The sequence below is a fragment of the Orbicella faveolata genome, unplaced genomic scaffold (assembly GCF_042242905.1).
Source record: "Orbicella faveolata isolate gen_17 unplaced genomic scaffold, um_ofav_v1 contig_47, whole genome shotgun sequence".
NCBI classification, from domain to species: Eukaryota; Metazoa; Cnidaria; class Anthozoa; order Scleractinia; family Merulinidae; genus Orbicella; species Orbicella faveolata.
In genome coordinates, this window is record NW_028301577.1 from 12,554,107 (window position 1) to 12,570,391 (window position 16,285).

General features: G+C 39.5%; 1 protein-coding gene across 3 annotated transcripts in view; it reads left to right on the forward strand.

Moving 5' to 3' along the window:
* Window positions 1-16,285, forward strand: part of LOC110058903 (melanotransferrin-like) — a 34,639-nt gene that overhangs the window by 15,936 nt on the left and 2,418 nt on the right. For 2 of the 3 annotated variants that reach the window (XM_089279592.1, XM_089279591.1), the window contains 5 exons: window positions 380-649; window positions 4,237-4,467; window positions 4,925-5,233; window positions 7,074-7,283; window positions 9,293-9,562. In XM_089279592.1, the coding sequence (XP_089135718.1) occupies window positions 380-649; window positions 4,237-4,467; window positions 4,925-5,233; window positions 7,074-7,283; window positions 9,293-9,562 (1,290 nt within the window). The remainder of the gene's footprint in view (window positions 1-379; window positions 650-4,236; window positions 4,468-4,924; window positions 5,234-7,073; window positions 7,284-9,292; window positions 9,563-16,285) is intronic. The other variant, XM_089279593.1, reaches the window with a different exon arrangement.

Genomic DNA, 16,285 nt, shown 5'->3' on the forward strand with positions numbered 1-16,285 from the left:
AATCCATTCATTTGTGAACAATTATTGCTCCATCGTCAATCAAAAGAGATCTTGTCCCATGGGTCGGGCATTTTCAGTCTTCCCGGCGCTCCACCATGGGGATTTGCACAAATATTCTTGCACCACCATGAGTCATTTGCAATACATTTTTCTGGACAAATTACAAATTCAGAGGGGGGGGGGGGGGGGGGTTAGGGATGAAGGGGCTTGGAATTGACAGAGGTGTAACCTTGAGTGTTACATTGTCATTGTTTAAGATGGATTGTCATGTGAGGTCATGCAATGCTATTGTTCTTTCTAGTAACAAGAAATGTTGCTTGTGACAAGCTAAACAATGGCATCGAAGGGGAGTAGCCTCATATGCAACATTATCTTTCAGGTAAAGAGTTTGGAATGGTTCCTGTGGTCGGTGAATATTATGGTTATGGCACATTGAGCTACTTTGCTGTAGCAGTTGTAAAGAAGAACAACACTGATATTCAATTTGACAAGCTGGAAGGCAAGAGGACATGCCACACTGGAGCTGGAAAAACAGCAGGTTGGAATGTGCCAGTTGGAACTCTTCTCTCCATGAAAAAAATGAAGTATGATTCTAGCTGCAATCCCTATGTAGCAGCAGGAAAATATTTCAAAGAAAGCTGCGTACCAAGTAAGCAATGATCAAGTTTTCTTGTTATTTTCACCTGTGCCCTATTCATGAGTCAGCTAGTACATAGCCTGCGAACAGGCTCCCAGTGAGCCCAAAAGAAGATAGTGAGCCTTTAGACATTCTATTGATACCCCCATTCCATGATACCAGGATCTGGTATCATGATATGATTGGTTAAATTGCTGATTGTTGACATCTTTCAGATAAATATTTGACAGATCTTTGTAAAATGTGGTTGACTGCCATACATGATTCCTACGGTTCTTGACATTTGTGCATTTTTCATTCTCTTTTAATTTTCGGTCCCTCAACCTTTCATTATTTAATTTCACATGTGATTCTAAAGGGTACTTTATGCTGTGTTATGGGGAGGAATTTTAAGTAGAGTAGAGCCATTTGTCTGTACTATAGCAAATTGTTCTTTTTAGAAGTCAAAGCCATGGTTTCCAGACTTTCTGCTGTTATCTGCATGTCGTCTTGCAGAGTTTGACACCTCTATCATTTGCCATGTGCTTACAATTTCTTAAGGCTCATTTCAGTATTGCAAAATATGTTTTAAGCTCTCAAAGTATTGGCTCTGGAGGGGCAAACTTTGAAATATTCCATGAACATGTTGCTTACTTGCACTCTATATTATGACATTGGGTCCGGCTGTTTTATTGGGTTGATTAGAACTGTTTGCAAGTACAGAAAATGTAGCTTCTTGTCAGGTCTAATTACCTCATCGACTGATTTGTTACAGGCTAATCACCAATGGCAGATAGGCAAATCAAAAACAAAATCTACAGGCTTCCCCATCCCACCCCAATTTCTTTGCTCTCCGAATTCTTAAGTTTTGCGTTCGTCCGCTCACTTTGCTCGCTAAATTTTTTCTCTGTCCTTGCTGGGAGCCTGTTTGCAGGCTAGCTAGTACAGTAATCTTCCAGAAGTATCAAAACGCTGAAAGTTTAATGATAGAGCTGCAAGTTTTTTTCATGACCTCAAAGTACCAACCACCCAAAGAAAGTAATTTCCCTCCCCAGCCCCCCTGAAAGTAGAGAAGCAACAACAAACTGCAGCAAAGTGATTTCATATTTGTTAATAAATAACAAAAATTGTGTCATGGTATTGAGGACACTATAAATAAAGAAACAAATATTGTACATAACAAAAAATGAATACTTGTTAAAAATCCCTACTGGTTGGAGGCTGACCAGTTGGCTGTTTATGTACAAGACATGAAGGAGTTGAAATAAGGGCCATCAAACACAAATCCATCTAATGGCAGGGAAGAGGATTATAACCTGGGACTTCCACGTTATAAATCCAGCACCCTAATGACTGGGCCACACCGGTGCCTCATGGATAAATATCCTTATTGTAAAGGCAATAGGTTACTCTGTTTTGAAAAGGTTATGTAGGTTTCTTTGTTATAGGCATGAAACAATGGATGGAAATTCATCTGAGTTTGCAGCTTTTTTTTTTTTGTACTTTGATAGGACAAACTGCATTCAAGCTAAATCCCCCTTCCTAAACATAATCCAAGTTGCAAAATAACAAAGCTGTTATTTCCCCCTTGAAAGGTTTATGCACTTGGTTCCAGACCAAAATGGCCACAGTCTAAGTGCATGTACATTGTCTCTTCACATTAAATTGAAATGCATATAAATGTTTCAAATTTCAATCATAGCAACTAATAAGAATGTGTCAAACCCCCTTTCAATGTTGGAAAATGGCAAAATGTGGTCACGTGTCCATTCAAAGTGTTTTGTCTACCTAACACAGGTGGGGAGGGGCAAAATATGTGAAAACTAGTGTTTCAACATGACAAGGCTTGTAGTCTTACATTACCCTTCTCTGGACTGTACAGTTACTGGCTAAGTAAAGTCTTTTTGTCTGCTGAGAATCAATTTAGCAAATGGATTCCATGTTCTTATTTGTCAAAATATGTTAAGGTTACTTCAAACCTTCGCAGGGCTATATTGGTCGATTTTTTTTTTTGGTCAAGAAAATTAATGTCTGCGAAGCACAAGTTTGCATACTGTGAACGCTAGGGGTTCTGTTATTTCATTGGCTCGCGGCTTTCATGTTGACAAATTCCGCTGTGAAGGCGTGATATGTTTTTAAATCTTTAGAAGGTGAAAACTCGCGCTCGTTTTTCAAGAGAATCCCTTCTCTTTAAATGAATTAATAGGGTATACAGATTTGACGGTTTTCCATGAAATTTGGTCAGAACATTCACTGATAGATATGGAACAAAAGCGTGTCGGGGAATTCCTTTATTTTAAATACTTTCCTCCTGGCGGCCTTTAACGTAATAGGTTATGCAAATTTTTTGATAGTCGAACTTGACAGATCTATAAAAAGATAACCCATAGAAATAAAAGAAAATGCTGACACGTTTTTGGAGATTGAGGCTTTGTGATTAACACTGCACAGTTATTTTGCATGAACGATCGCATTTGATACCCGATTAATTTGCTGGAACGTCAGTCGGTCATTTTGGAGTTGAGGGCCTCTGCCACCTTTGGAAAGCAAAATCCAAAACAAAACATAATTTTATCGAATTCTACATTTTATAACCTTTCTGTTGATATATAGTTTGCGGGGGTTTCCTTAAAAACAGCACACGCACAAATTTTTTTTCTGGAGGACTTCCGCGAAGGTTTGAAGTAACCTTAAGAACAAAAAAGTGGCACACGAGCCTTGAGTGATGCACGCAAGGCAAGTGCCTCACTGATCAGGAGTATCATTAACATTTTCAGGAGGAGGCCTGGGCAACTGGTTTTCACAGGCGGGCTATACGTTTTGAACTGAACTTTTTATAAGAAAAACTCTTGTCTGGATGGTCCAACCAGTTGGGCAAAATCATCCTCACAGCTGGTCAACTTTCCCAGTGCTTGGCCCTTAATGCAACCCCTGCCCTGGTGTTCTTACCACATTTTGATTTTGATATCTTCTGTGATCTATTACTGAGCAGATGCACAGCAATTTGGAACCATCTTGTTTTATTAAGAAACAAAAAAGATGCCTTCTATAGATATGTCTGTCCTCCAGAAGATCATAAGCGGGCTATACGTTTTGAACTGAACTTTTTTATAAGAAAAACGTTTGTCTGGATGGTCAAACCAGTTGGGCAAAATCATCCAATTTTCCCGGTGCTCGGCCCTTAATGCAACTCCTGCCCTGGTGTTCTTACCACATTTTGATGTCTTCTGTGATCTATTACTGAGCAGATGCACAGCAATTTGGAACCATCTTGTTTTATTAAGAGACAAAAAAAACTGTCAATGATGCCTTCTATAGATATGTCTGTCCTCCAGAAGATCATAAGTGAGAACCAATTAAAATGAGAGAATAATTCAACATATTATGTAATTACCCATGGTCAATGTTGGTGCGCGTGATTTATTTAAAGAGAGTGAGTTGTCTAATTGTACAAATTAGGTAATTATACCTCCAAAGGACTGCTGCCCACCTTCCCCCATCCCTGGCACACACCAAAAGGCTGAACTTAATTAACAATTCAAAAGCTTTGTTCAATTTCTTTTATGCAAAGGCTAAACTGACGTTCTTTTCTAAAAGCAATATCCGTGTCTTTACATTAGGAGTAAAACTACCGGCTTACGATACCAAAGGAAATAACCCCGATAACTTGTGTGCATTATGCACGGACGAATGCAAGAAAGATGGAAAGTACTCTAATTACAATGGTGCCTTTAGATGCATGGATGATGATGTTGGTGTCGTGGCATTTGTTAAACATACCACTGTGAGGGACAACACGAAAGGAATGATATCAGACTATGAATATCTGTGTAAAGATGGAAAACGAATGGGTAGGTATTCTATTTTCACACTGGGGACTGTTACTAGAGTATGGTTCACTGCTCTAAGCCTTGTACACTGAAGGGTCTTTTAGACAAAATGTGCTACTCCATTTTACTAAGGCAATGTTATTGCACTTGGTAAGTTAAAATAACAGTTACTGTAAAATATGTAACATGTATGGAGAAAAATATGAAACAGCTTCAAGACCTTGTGGACAACATCACAACAAAATTATATATTCATTCATTCATTTACCCACGCATCCACCCACCTACTCACTCACTCGCTCACCCACTCACCCATCCTCTCACCCACCCACCCACGTAGAACACAAGTAATATTAAGGCATTTCCATTCAGATTACATGAAACCTGGATCAGAGATATCTTACCTAACTTAAATGAAGCTCTTCCAACAAAGAAGACTTGAATTGTTGTAAACTGCGTTTTTCTTAATAACTTTCAGAAATTGGACAGCACTTGGCCTGCAACCTTGCTAAAGTTCCATCTCACGCAGTAATGACAAAGGAGGGGAACAACAACATGGTCAACTACGTCCGTGTGCTATTGGAGGCGTCAAACAAGTACGGCGACGATTCAGGCAGCTTCGCCTTGTTTAACTCCACAAAGTACGGTAAAAAGGATCTCCTCTTCAAGGATTCCACAGAGAAGCTTGTGGATGTCAGTGGTCGATCCTACTTGGAGTTTCTTGGTGACGACTACATTGCAGTCATCAAAGGCTTGAATGAATGTCTCGCAGTGGATGGAGGCAAAGGTAGTATTAAGCCTTACTTTCTTGTGTCGGGCTTGCGTCCATGGTTCTGGTGCTGTCTGGAACTGCTTAATGAAAAGCGGTGCATTTATTATTGGCATAACGAAAAAAAACTTTCTTGTGACAAACAGCAGGCTACTCCAAGTGTGCAAGATAAAGCACCACCCAGGGTTTTCATTAATTTTGGGAGTAGAAGGCTAGTTTCATGAAGTAGATGGCTGACACTGATTTGAGTGCAGAAGGGACAAGCCTCTGAAGGAGCATTAAAAATCAGACTGATACAATTGTACAACAACAGAAATGTTGTGCCACTGAAATGCTTTTTTACACATTCTCTTGGAGATATTTTGTCAAAATAAATATTGCAAAAGGCCAAAACACCAAGAATATTGAGGGATTACAAAGACGTTTTCTTATTCTTTATCCTTAACAGCACAGTATTACAATTGAAAATGTACAAAGACAGTCAAGGTTCAGTCACATAATATTTCACAAAAAGTAAAGCCGGTTTTTTAGCTGGCGACCGGCACTTGATAAGAACCCTGACCATCTTGCCTGGTGAGGAAGCCAATCACCATGCACCTTCCCCTTCGCCTAACTTCTTCGCACCAAGTGGCACATAAGGCCTTAACACTCTGTCATCAACCAGCTCTGTGAGCCACTTCAGTGGATAACTCACTCCAGCTCTTCCATCCAGCTATTTCTTTATCCTTCTCTGCTGTTCTCCTTAACGTTGTCCTCAGTCCACCCCACCTCCAGCGCCCTTCTTGTGCCCACATCATAATGCAGTCCTACAGTTATTGTCCTATCCTTTCCTTATAGTGTGTCCAATGAACCTCCATCTTCTTCTTCTGACATCCTCGCTGAGGTTTTCCATCTCAGCCATCTCCATTACTTCTTTGTTGACTTTGTTGGTGATTCTGTCCTGCCAGTGTATCTTAAGTATTTGTCTTTAGAATGCATCTGTTTTGGAAGACTATCTTATTTTCGTCACTTAATTTTGTTCATCTTCCATGTCTCACAACCATACATCAAGAATGGTTTAACCAGAATCTTGTATAGCCTGATTTTGGTTCAAAGTGAAACTTGTATTAATAAGCAGACCCCATATTAAGCGGACACCCTCTATTAAGTGGACACCAGCTGAAGTGCCTAAATTTTCCTCTCACATTTTCTGTAAAATAAACCTGCTTTCAGCGGACACCTCCATTAAGCGGACGTGGACACCAACATTAAGCCATTTTGTTGCACAAAACCTGCGATAAGCGGACGCTTCAAGGGCTTTCTACTTCTGAAAACTCAGCTTAGACTCCTTTAACATTGTTCAGCAATGCCATTTTAAAGCTAAGTAGATAATTCCAGATCGATGCATTGACTGACTGGACATTGTGCTATATTGAGCAGTCTTTGATCTACACTGTGTTACAATGTGTTACAAAAGGATTAATAATTAACTATTATTGCTGAACCTGTTTAGAGCAGACGCTCTGTATTATGCAGACATTAGTGAATGTCCCAAGGATTTCTGCTTAATACAGATTTCACTGTACTGCTCCAGATCATCCTCAATCTCATAAACACCTTTTTGGCTTTGATTTCTCTAATGTGGATGCCTTGTGTGCCTCCACCTTCCTTGGAAATTGTAGCTCTCAGATACACAAACTTTTCAACGTCCCCTATCCCTTGCCCATTCACTTTCACTGCATAATTTATTTGAGAATTTATTCATATCAGCAATCACCTTGCAGGTATTGGTTTATCCTGCTTACCCTCTGGAATGGAGTTAGTCATATAAAAATATTAATGTTAGTAATGTTTTGATTGTTTGTTTGTTTATTGTTAGGGCATGGGCACGCTTTTCAAATGAGATGGTGCACAACATCCAATGAAGAACAATCCAAATGCAATGATTTTAAAGATGTGTTGATGAAAATAGATAATGCTGCCACACCTGAATGCGTGCAGGCTGAAAATGCTGTTGAATGCATGAAAAAAATCGAAAAAGGAGAGGCAGATTTGATTACCCTGGATGGTGGAGATGTATATAAAGCAGGTAAAACTCAGTAGCTGTTGGAAACAAGAACAAAAGAATTTTGTCAAGTGTTAATCGTAGATACATACATGTTTGCTAGGTGTTGCAACCACCCATCACCTGCAACATGTATGCAGTGTAATTTTAGTTTGGTAAAAATATATTGCCAGGGAATTTAAGGGGAAAACTTTAATATCAGTTATGATGAGTGAGTTTGCAAGAAAAAGAATACTCAACCAAGAGATGTTTTGCTTTACACTTTCTTTTGCAGTAGTAATTCGGTGTGTGTTTGTTTCATCAGTATTTGTACATCGGTACACCACCTATGGAAAGCTTAGTTGCAAATGTACCAGCAAATCGTGCACTACACAGGTGCTACCCAAACATTGGTTGATTTCATTGGTAGTTTTATAGTGTACCTGGAGAAAGTTGATCCTATCATGTACAAACACAGTTGATCAAAGAGAATGATAAGAGTGTGAGTCAGTCTGACCTATTGCAGTAACAAACACAAACTGAATAAACTCACTGTGAGTGAGTAATTTCTCACTCGGTAGGTTCAATCTCAATCTCAATTCTTTTTGGAAGTCATTGCAATGTTTTTTTTTGAAAGGTTTGTACGAGGTGTAATACAAAAAAGCTTGATCAGAGAGTTGTTTACTACTCCTGAAGCGAGCAAAAGCCAGTTATCAGAGCTACCAGAACCTGAACATGGTGTGTGCTATGGTTAGGCAACTGTAATTCCAGTGATAAACATTCAAACACACCTGCAAATCCCTGATTACTGCTAAATGTGAAATTTGGTGAAAAAAAAAAAAGATTTTTCAATCCATATTAATATCCATAATTAAAATCTCCCATAGTACTCCATGAAAGCTCTTATAGTATGCTTTGTTTACCTGTGGTACATCAGGTTTTAATGTTTTTAGTTCTCAGTTACTTGTTCAGCTAAAGTTCACCTAACTGGGTACAGTTACCTCAAGCTACATAATCAGGCAAAGAAGATCTTATCCCAGGGACACCTCCGAATTCCACAGTCAAAATGTCCTCTTGTTAGAGCCCTGTCGATTCCAAGGCCTTCATCCCACCGGGGAATTTGTCAGCTGGCGTTTGTTTCCTTCCCCCAGGGTAGGGCACTTGCAAAATAAACGGGGGGCATTGTTAAAGGCAATTTTATCTTTCAGTTCTTAAAAATACATACAAAGTTTATTTACAGCTTTAGTAGGACTACTGGTAGTAACCAAAATAAGTTGATGGAAAGGAGATATGGCAGCTTTACAGGGCAGAATGTTCAATTTGGAAGCACCGGGCTGTTGTTGTTGTTTAATTGTTATGTTTAATAGAGAACAGATCCTGTAAATACACTTGTCTTATTACTGGAATTCAAGGGTTGAAATATGGGCATAAAGTCCCTGACAAAATTGAATCCCAGTTGTCGCATTACTTGTCAAGTTTTGTTATACAGTTGGAACCCAATTTGAACTCGGTTATTTCGAATTTTCGGTTATTTTGAACTCAAAACCATTTCCCTTCTATTTGCCCTTCAGTCATTTACTATCGCTCTTTTGAACTCCTGCTATTTCGAACTAATTTTCATTTCCCCCGAGAGTGCGAAATAGCTAGGTTCAACGGTAATTAAGAGAGATGAATTGCTTCTAAAACCCATGTATTAATTAAAATCCATTCATTTGTGAACAATTATTGCTTCAATCATCAATCTTGTCCCATGGGTAGGGCATTTTTGGTCTTCCTGGCGCTCCACGAGGGGATTTGCACAAACATTCTTGCACCACCATGGGTCATTTGCAAATGCATTTTTCCGGACAAAGAACAAATGCTGGGGGGGGGGGGGGGGGTTAGGGATGAAGGGGCTTGGAATTGACAGAGCATGGCCATAACCATGAGTATTACATTGTCATTGTTTATGATGGATTGTCATGTGAGGACATGCAATGCTATTGTTCTTACTAGTAACAAGCCAAACAATGGCATTGAAGGGGAGTAGCCTCATATGCAACATTATCTTTCAGGTAAAGAGTTTGGAATGGTTCTTGTGGTCGGTGAAGACTATGGTTATGACACATTGAACTACTATGCTGTAGCAGTTGTAAAGAAGAACAACACTGATATTCAATTTGACAAGCTGGAAGGCAAGAAGACGTGCCACACTGGAGCTGGAAAAACAGCAGGTTGGAATGTGCCAGTTGGAACTCTTCTCTCTATGAAAAAAATGAAGTATGATTCTAGCTGTAATCCCTACGTAGCAGCAGGAAAGTATTTCAAAGAAAGCTGCGTACCAAGTAAGTAATGATCAAGTTTTCTTGTTATTTTCACCTCTGACCTATTCACGAGTCAGCTAGTACATAGCCTGCGAACAGGCTCCCAGTGAGCCCAAAAGAAGGGCATACTGTATTGAGTGGACTGGACTGGACTGGACTGGACTGGACTGGACTTGTAAAACCCGGACTTGTAAAACGTGGACTTGTAAAACGTGGACTTGTAAAACGTGGACTTGTAAAACGTGGACTTGTAAAACGTGGACTTGTAAAATGTGGACTTGTAAAACGTGGACTTGTAAAACGTGGACTTGTAAAACGCAGAGTTGTAAAACGAGGACTTGTAAGACGCGGACTTGTAAGACGCGGACTTGTAAAATGTGGACTAGTGGAACGCGGACTTGTAAAACGCGGACTTTTAAAACGCGCACTTGTAAAACGCGGACTAGTAAAAAACTTGTATTAAACTTGACTTGTATTAGCATAATTGTCTTTATTTGAACGATCGTCTCTCATCCAAAGAACTTGAAATACTAATCAACTGTATGCTTCTAACATACAAGATTTGTTTGGATGGAATGGATGTAATGTTACTTGTTGGCTCTACTGAAGTATGTTAGAAGTATACAGTTGATTGGTATTTGAAGTTCTTTGGATGAGAGATGATCGTTCAAATAAAGACAATCATGCTAGTATAAGTCAAGTTTAATACAAGTTTTTTACTAGTCCGCGTTTTACAAGTCCGTGTTTTACAAGCCCACGTTTTACAAGTGCGCGTTTTACAAGTCCGCGTTTTACTTGTCCGCGTTTTACTAGTCCGCGTTTTACTAGCCCGCGTTTTACAAGTCCTCGTTTTACAAGTCTGCGTTTTACAAGTCCGCGTTTTACCAGTCCAGTCCAGTCCACGAAATACAGTATGCCCAAAAGAAGCGAGTGAGCCTTTAGACATTCTATTAATACCCCCCATTCCATGATATCAGGATCTGGTATCATGATATGATTGGTTTGTAAAATGTGGTTGACCGCTGTACACGACTCCTACGGTTCATGACATTTGTGCATTTTTCATTCTCTTTTAATTTTCGGTCCCGCAACCTTTCATTATTTAATTTCACTTGTGATTCTGAAGGGTACTTTATGCTGTGTTATTAGGAGGAATTTTAAGGGTAGTGGAGCCGTTTGGCTGTGCAAATTATAGCAAATTATTCGTTTTTGAGGTCAAAGGCATGGTTTCCGGACTTTCCTCTGTTATCTGCACGTCGCTTCGCGGAGTTTGACATCTCTGTCATTTGCCATGTGCTTATAATTTCTTTAGGCTCATTTCAGTATTGCAAAATATGTTTTAAGTTCTCAAAGTATTGGCTCTGAAGGATCAAACTTTGAAATATGCCGTGAACATGTTGCTTACTTGCACTCTATATTATGACACCGGGCCCGGCTGTTTGATTGGGTTGATTAGAACTGTTTGGAAGTACAGAAACTGCAGCTTCTTGACAGGTCTAATTACCTCATTGACTGATTTGTTATAGGCTTAACACCAATGGCAGATAGGCACATCAAAAACAAAGTCCACAGGCTCCCCCGTCCCACCCCGATCGCTTCACTCTCTGAATTCTTAAGTTTCACGCTCGTCCGCTCACTTTGCCTGCCGAATTTTATTTCCGTCCTTGCCGGGAGCCTGTTTGCAGGCTAGCTAGTACAGTAATGTTCCAGAAGTAACAAAACGCTGAAGTGCTACTAACTGGACAAGATTTTTAAGCGAAAGAACTGTATCATCTAGCATTATAATTCAGAGTCTAGCTACGATTTGGACAGCTTCGATGTATATATTTTTTTCCCTTTCGAAGTGCGGGTCGCCAGTCGAGATCACCGTATTGTAATTTAGGCCAGGATTAGGATCGACAATTTGCCAGTCCATTTGGGTTATAAAGGTACAAATAATGGCTGAGAACGGCTAACTTAGAGCTCTTGAAGAGTTATGGAGATGTCAGTGAACACGAAGAGTTGGTAATTTGACTTGACGGTACGTGCAGATTTCGGAGTGTCAAAACAGTTTCAGATTCAAACACTAATTTCCCCTGAAATACAAGTTAATATGCGATGCAGTCACAGTCTACCCCTGCCTACAGTTTACTTCTCCAGATCAGTGATTGAAAATAGTTTTAACATAAGAGATAAGCAGAGGTGTCGGCAAAAAAATATCCAAAGGTGGGGTGACTTTTCGCTTTGTTATTAATCGTCGACCGACCGTAGTATATGCAAAGTTGCATGTTTCGTACTAGTAGATCATGGAAAATCCTTCGACAAGATCTTGAAAAGAGGTTCAGTATAGTATCACTTAAATGAATACATTTCTACTTCACTGTTATTTTGAATGAAATGTCCATTTTACGTACGCTAATAACCTGGGAGTTCTCGACTTATTTAGTTTGCGTTTCGGTTGACTGACAAGTGCATTCTTCTTTCAGCATAATCTCCGTCGGTAGCTATAGAGTCGAATCTTAATCATTTGTTTCACTTTCGTCATATTTATAAATGCTTATCCATTCTAAGTTTGTGATTTAGATATATTTCGTTCCTCAAAGATGAACCTTAAAGAACAAAACAATTCTCTATTCAAAACGGCCTTTGAGAAACACGGCCGGCCAATTTTTATTTATTATTATCTTACGAATCTTACGAATAATAATAAATAAAAATAAACACGGCCGGATTATGACCTCGGGCGTGCGCATGTTTTTATTAAAATCCACAAATACATAGCTAGTTCACAAGTTCGAAGCCTCAACAATCTTAATCGCCTCGTTGTAGGACGTGGGTTTTGTTTACTATTCTATTAGAAAAGTCTCTATTTCGAGTACAAAAAACGCGATGCGTTTAATTTACCGTGTAATTTCCTCAACTATAGTTCGTCGAATGACACCGGTTTCGCCCCATGGCGAGTTCGCCCCCACCGAGTTCGCACCCCTGAACATATTCTAAACTTTCTATTTCGAGTTCGCCGTCGCCTTCAATGGATAACAGAACGAGAAATAAACATGTTTTGTGTTATTTTGTTTCATCATGCGCACAATGTTGTCTTTTTCTCTCGGTTAGAGAAAGATAGATTTTAAGCACTTGATTGCTACAATCATGGACAAAAGTCTTGGGACAAATTTGAACTTTTGGTGCTTTTGCGCACACGCCAGACGCGAATACTACTTCACCTGCCTAACCTCACTCCCCACCCCCCCATACAATGTTGAAAACTACTACCTGCAATTTCTTCTGATTTTCAACATTGTATTGGGTGGGGAGGCGGAACAGTGACGCGTTTTTAAAAGGAAAGCAGCGCTTTTTTCAAACTTCAGTAGTAAAACACAGATAATTCGTTAAATTTCATTAGTGTCCCAAGGACCTTTGTCCACGATTGTCTGGTTTTCACGTTTCGTAGAAACATGTACAATTAGGATGTTTTTAGCCCTAAGTGCATTCAGGACCCGAGAATGTGAACAGCTGAGATTTGAAAGGCATTTCTAACAGCTTTTACACGGCTTTTCCGTATTTTTCAATGGTTTTGGACCCACCGGGAAAGGTGTTGATTTCAAATAATATAGAAACTTTTGTATGTGATGGCAGTGATAATGGCGTCGCTTGATTTGGATACGTAACGAGTTGTTTACATTGTAATGCACAGTTGTGCAGATACTTCAAGTATTTAAACGACAAATTTGGTATTTAAGTCAATCTTAGTGATCACCTTAACAGTTATTACAGCGCGTATCAGTGTGTACGAAGATACTGAGGCGCTATACTCCTTGGGTAGTGACGTCAGCCTTCATTGGTCATCGCACAGTACTCAGCGGCGCAGAAAGACAGTGTTAATTCAATTTCCTAAAAGTGTCAACTAAGAAAACCAGCGGAGATATTTTTCAACACGAGATTTATGGTACTTTTTCGGAATTATTTCACAGAAGTCACGTCACAGCACACTGGCAGTAAATGCAACGGTACTCACTTGATTCAGTGTGGAAGAGTTGACTTTAAAACAATTCTTAACAATGAACAGTGAGTGCCGTGTTTGCAGAGCTCAAAATTAAGTTTTTCCCAGCAATAAAGGTGTAGAAAGGTCGATTGCCAAATACAGTTCAGTTCAACATGTCTTTAATGTGAGCTTCTGCAAATAAGTAGGCAGATTTTAAGGTTGTTAAAGTGAGTACCGTTGCTGAGAACTGTTGAGTTATGCAAATAAGAAGTGACCAACTCATTGTGCACAACATTAGAAAATGTCGCACAATATTATTTCGTAAACAAATTAAGGGAAATGACTTCCAATGGCGGGAAACAACTTTCAGATATTGGTTCGGTACCCTAGCTTTGGACGAAATTATAGTTTGCGATGCCCGCTCACTGCATGGATCACATATTCATGCTACAGATGACTTCGAGATTTGACATTGCCGCGCGATTTCCCGGGTTGAAAACTTTGTTTTTCTTAAAACACAAGACTTTTGCTCGTTCTTGTCGTATATACCATGATCTATAATGCCCGTTGCTGCCTTCAGCGTTAAACATGTTTGTCCTTTCAAAAACCGCACGCGCGAGTCTGAAATAGGACAAATTCCGATCTACACCTCGCGTGGGGAAAAATTGAAAAGGAGAAAATAAGCGTTAATAAACCACAAAATAGCCCAAAATAGTCATTGTATTACGATCTATTCACAGAGTCGAGAAAAAACACATTTAGAATGTGAAAAACCACTGAAAAGTGACACTTTATTTCTCAACCGAAATTCAGACAATCTTGGACAAAAGTCTTGGGACAAATTTGCACTTTTGGTGCTTTTGCGCACACGTCAGACGCGAATACTATTTCACCTGCCTAACCTCACTCCCCACCCCACATACAATGTTGAAAACTACTACCTGCAATTTCTTCTGATTTTCAAGATTGTATTGGGTGGGGAGGGGGAACAGTAACGCGTTTTTAAAAGGAAAGCAGCGCTTTTTTCAAACTTCAGTAGTAAAACACAGATAATTCGTTAAATTTCATAAGTGTCCCAAGGACTTTTGTCCACGATTGTAGTTGAGTCGATGTGGGGGCGAACTCGCCATGGGGTGAAACCGGCAGCTACTGTTTCGTCTGGGACTCGGAGGATCGGAATAGTCAGAATAGTCGGAATAGTCAGATGGCTTCCAGCTTATCTCAAACTCGTTTCTTATGCAGTACCTTGACAATGTTGAGCTTTCCACTAGAGATAGAGAGGAATGTACAGGCCATGAAAATCTCTAGGTTTTAGCAGTAGCGGTGAGCCCGAGATCGAAGAAATCCTCGATGGCTCCCCGGCTGTAGCTTCGCACAGATCAGCCCACTTCTTTGGTCTTTTTCATGTTTCTGGTTGAGTTTCATCGACATAGAGGTATTGAATGAAGAGGCATAGTCTATCCTACACATCCTGTATTGCTACAGCCTCCAACAACACATCTTCCATGCATTCTGCAACGAGTTTGACACACATTATCGCATGTTCGCATATATTCTTCTCAGAAACAAAATATTGTTATTCCCGAAATGACGACAGAAGCCAACTCGTCCATTCTCCGCTATTCCTCGGTCGTGAACTTAGACAAGGGCAATTTTACAAACTTTGGAACTTCACACAAAATGAAAAAAAATAGCTACAACGATAATTTTTTCGCAGTGGTGATCAGGAGAAAAAGGGAATTTATATTAGCGAAAAAATTTGGGGGGTTATTTGCACTTTAAATAATAGAACTGCAAGTTTTTTTCATGACCTGAAAGTAGCAACCCTTCAAAAGTAATGACCCAAAGAAATTAATTTCCCTCCCCAGCCCCCCCCCCCCCGAAAGTCGAGAAGCAACAACAAACTGCAGCAAGATGATCTCACAGTTAATAAATAATAAAAAATAAATAGGTAAACTTGTGTCATGGTATTTAGCACTGTTGCACTAATTGGGGACACTATAAATAAAGAAACAAATATTGTACATAACAAAAACTGAATACTTGTGAAAAATCCCTACTGGTTGGAGGCTGACCAGTTGGCTGTTTATGTACAAGACATGAAGGAGTTGAATTAAAGGCCATCAAACACAAATCCATCTAATGGCAGGGAAGAGGATTATAACCTGGGACCTACACATTATAAACCCAGCACCCTAATGACTGGGCCACACCGGTGCCTCATGAATAAATATCCTTATTGTAAAGGCAATAGGTTACTCTGTTTTGAAAAGGTTATGTAGGTTTCTTTGTTATAGGCATGAAACAATGGATGGAAATTCATCTGAGTCTGCAGCTTTTTTTTTTTTGTACTTTGATAGGACAAACTGCATTTAAGCTAAATCCCCCTTCCTAAACATGAGCCAAGTTGCAAAATAACAAAGCTATTATTCCCTCTTAAAAGGTTTATGCACTTGGTTCCAGACCAAAATTGCTATAGTCTTAGGTACATGTGCATTGTCACTTCACATGAAGTTGAAAGACATGCAAATGTTTCAAATTTCGATCATAGCAACTAATAAGAATGTGTCAAAACCCCCTTTCAATGTTGGAAAATGGTAAATGTGTTCACGTGTCCATTCAAAATCTTTTGTCTACCTAACACAGGGGTGGGGAGGGGCAAAATGTGTGAAAACTGAAGTGTTTCAACATGACAAGGCTTGTAGTCTTACATTACCCTTCTCTAGACTGTACAATTACTGGCTAAGTAAAGTCTTTCTGGTCTGTTGAGAATCAATTTAGCA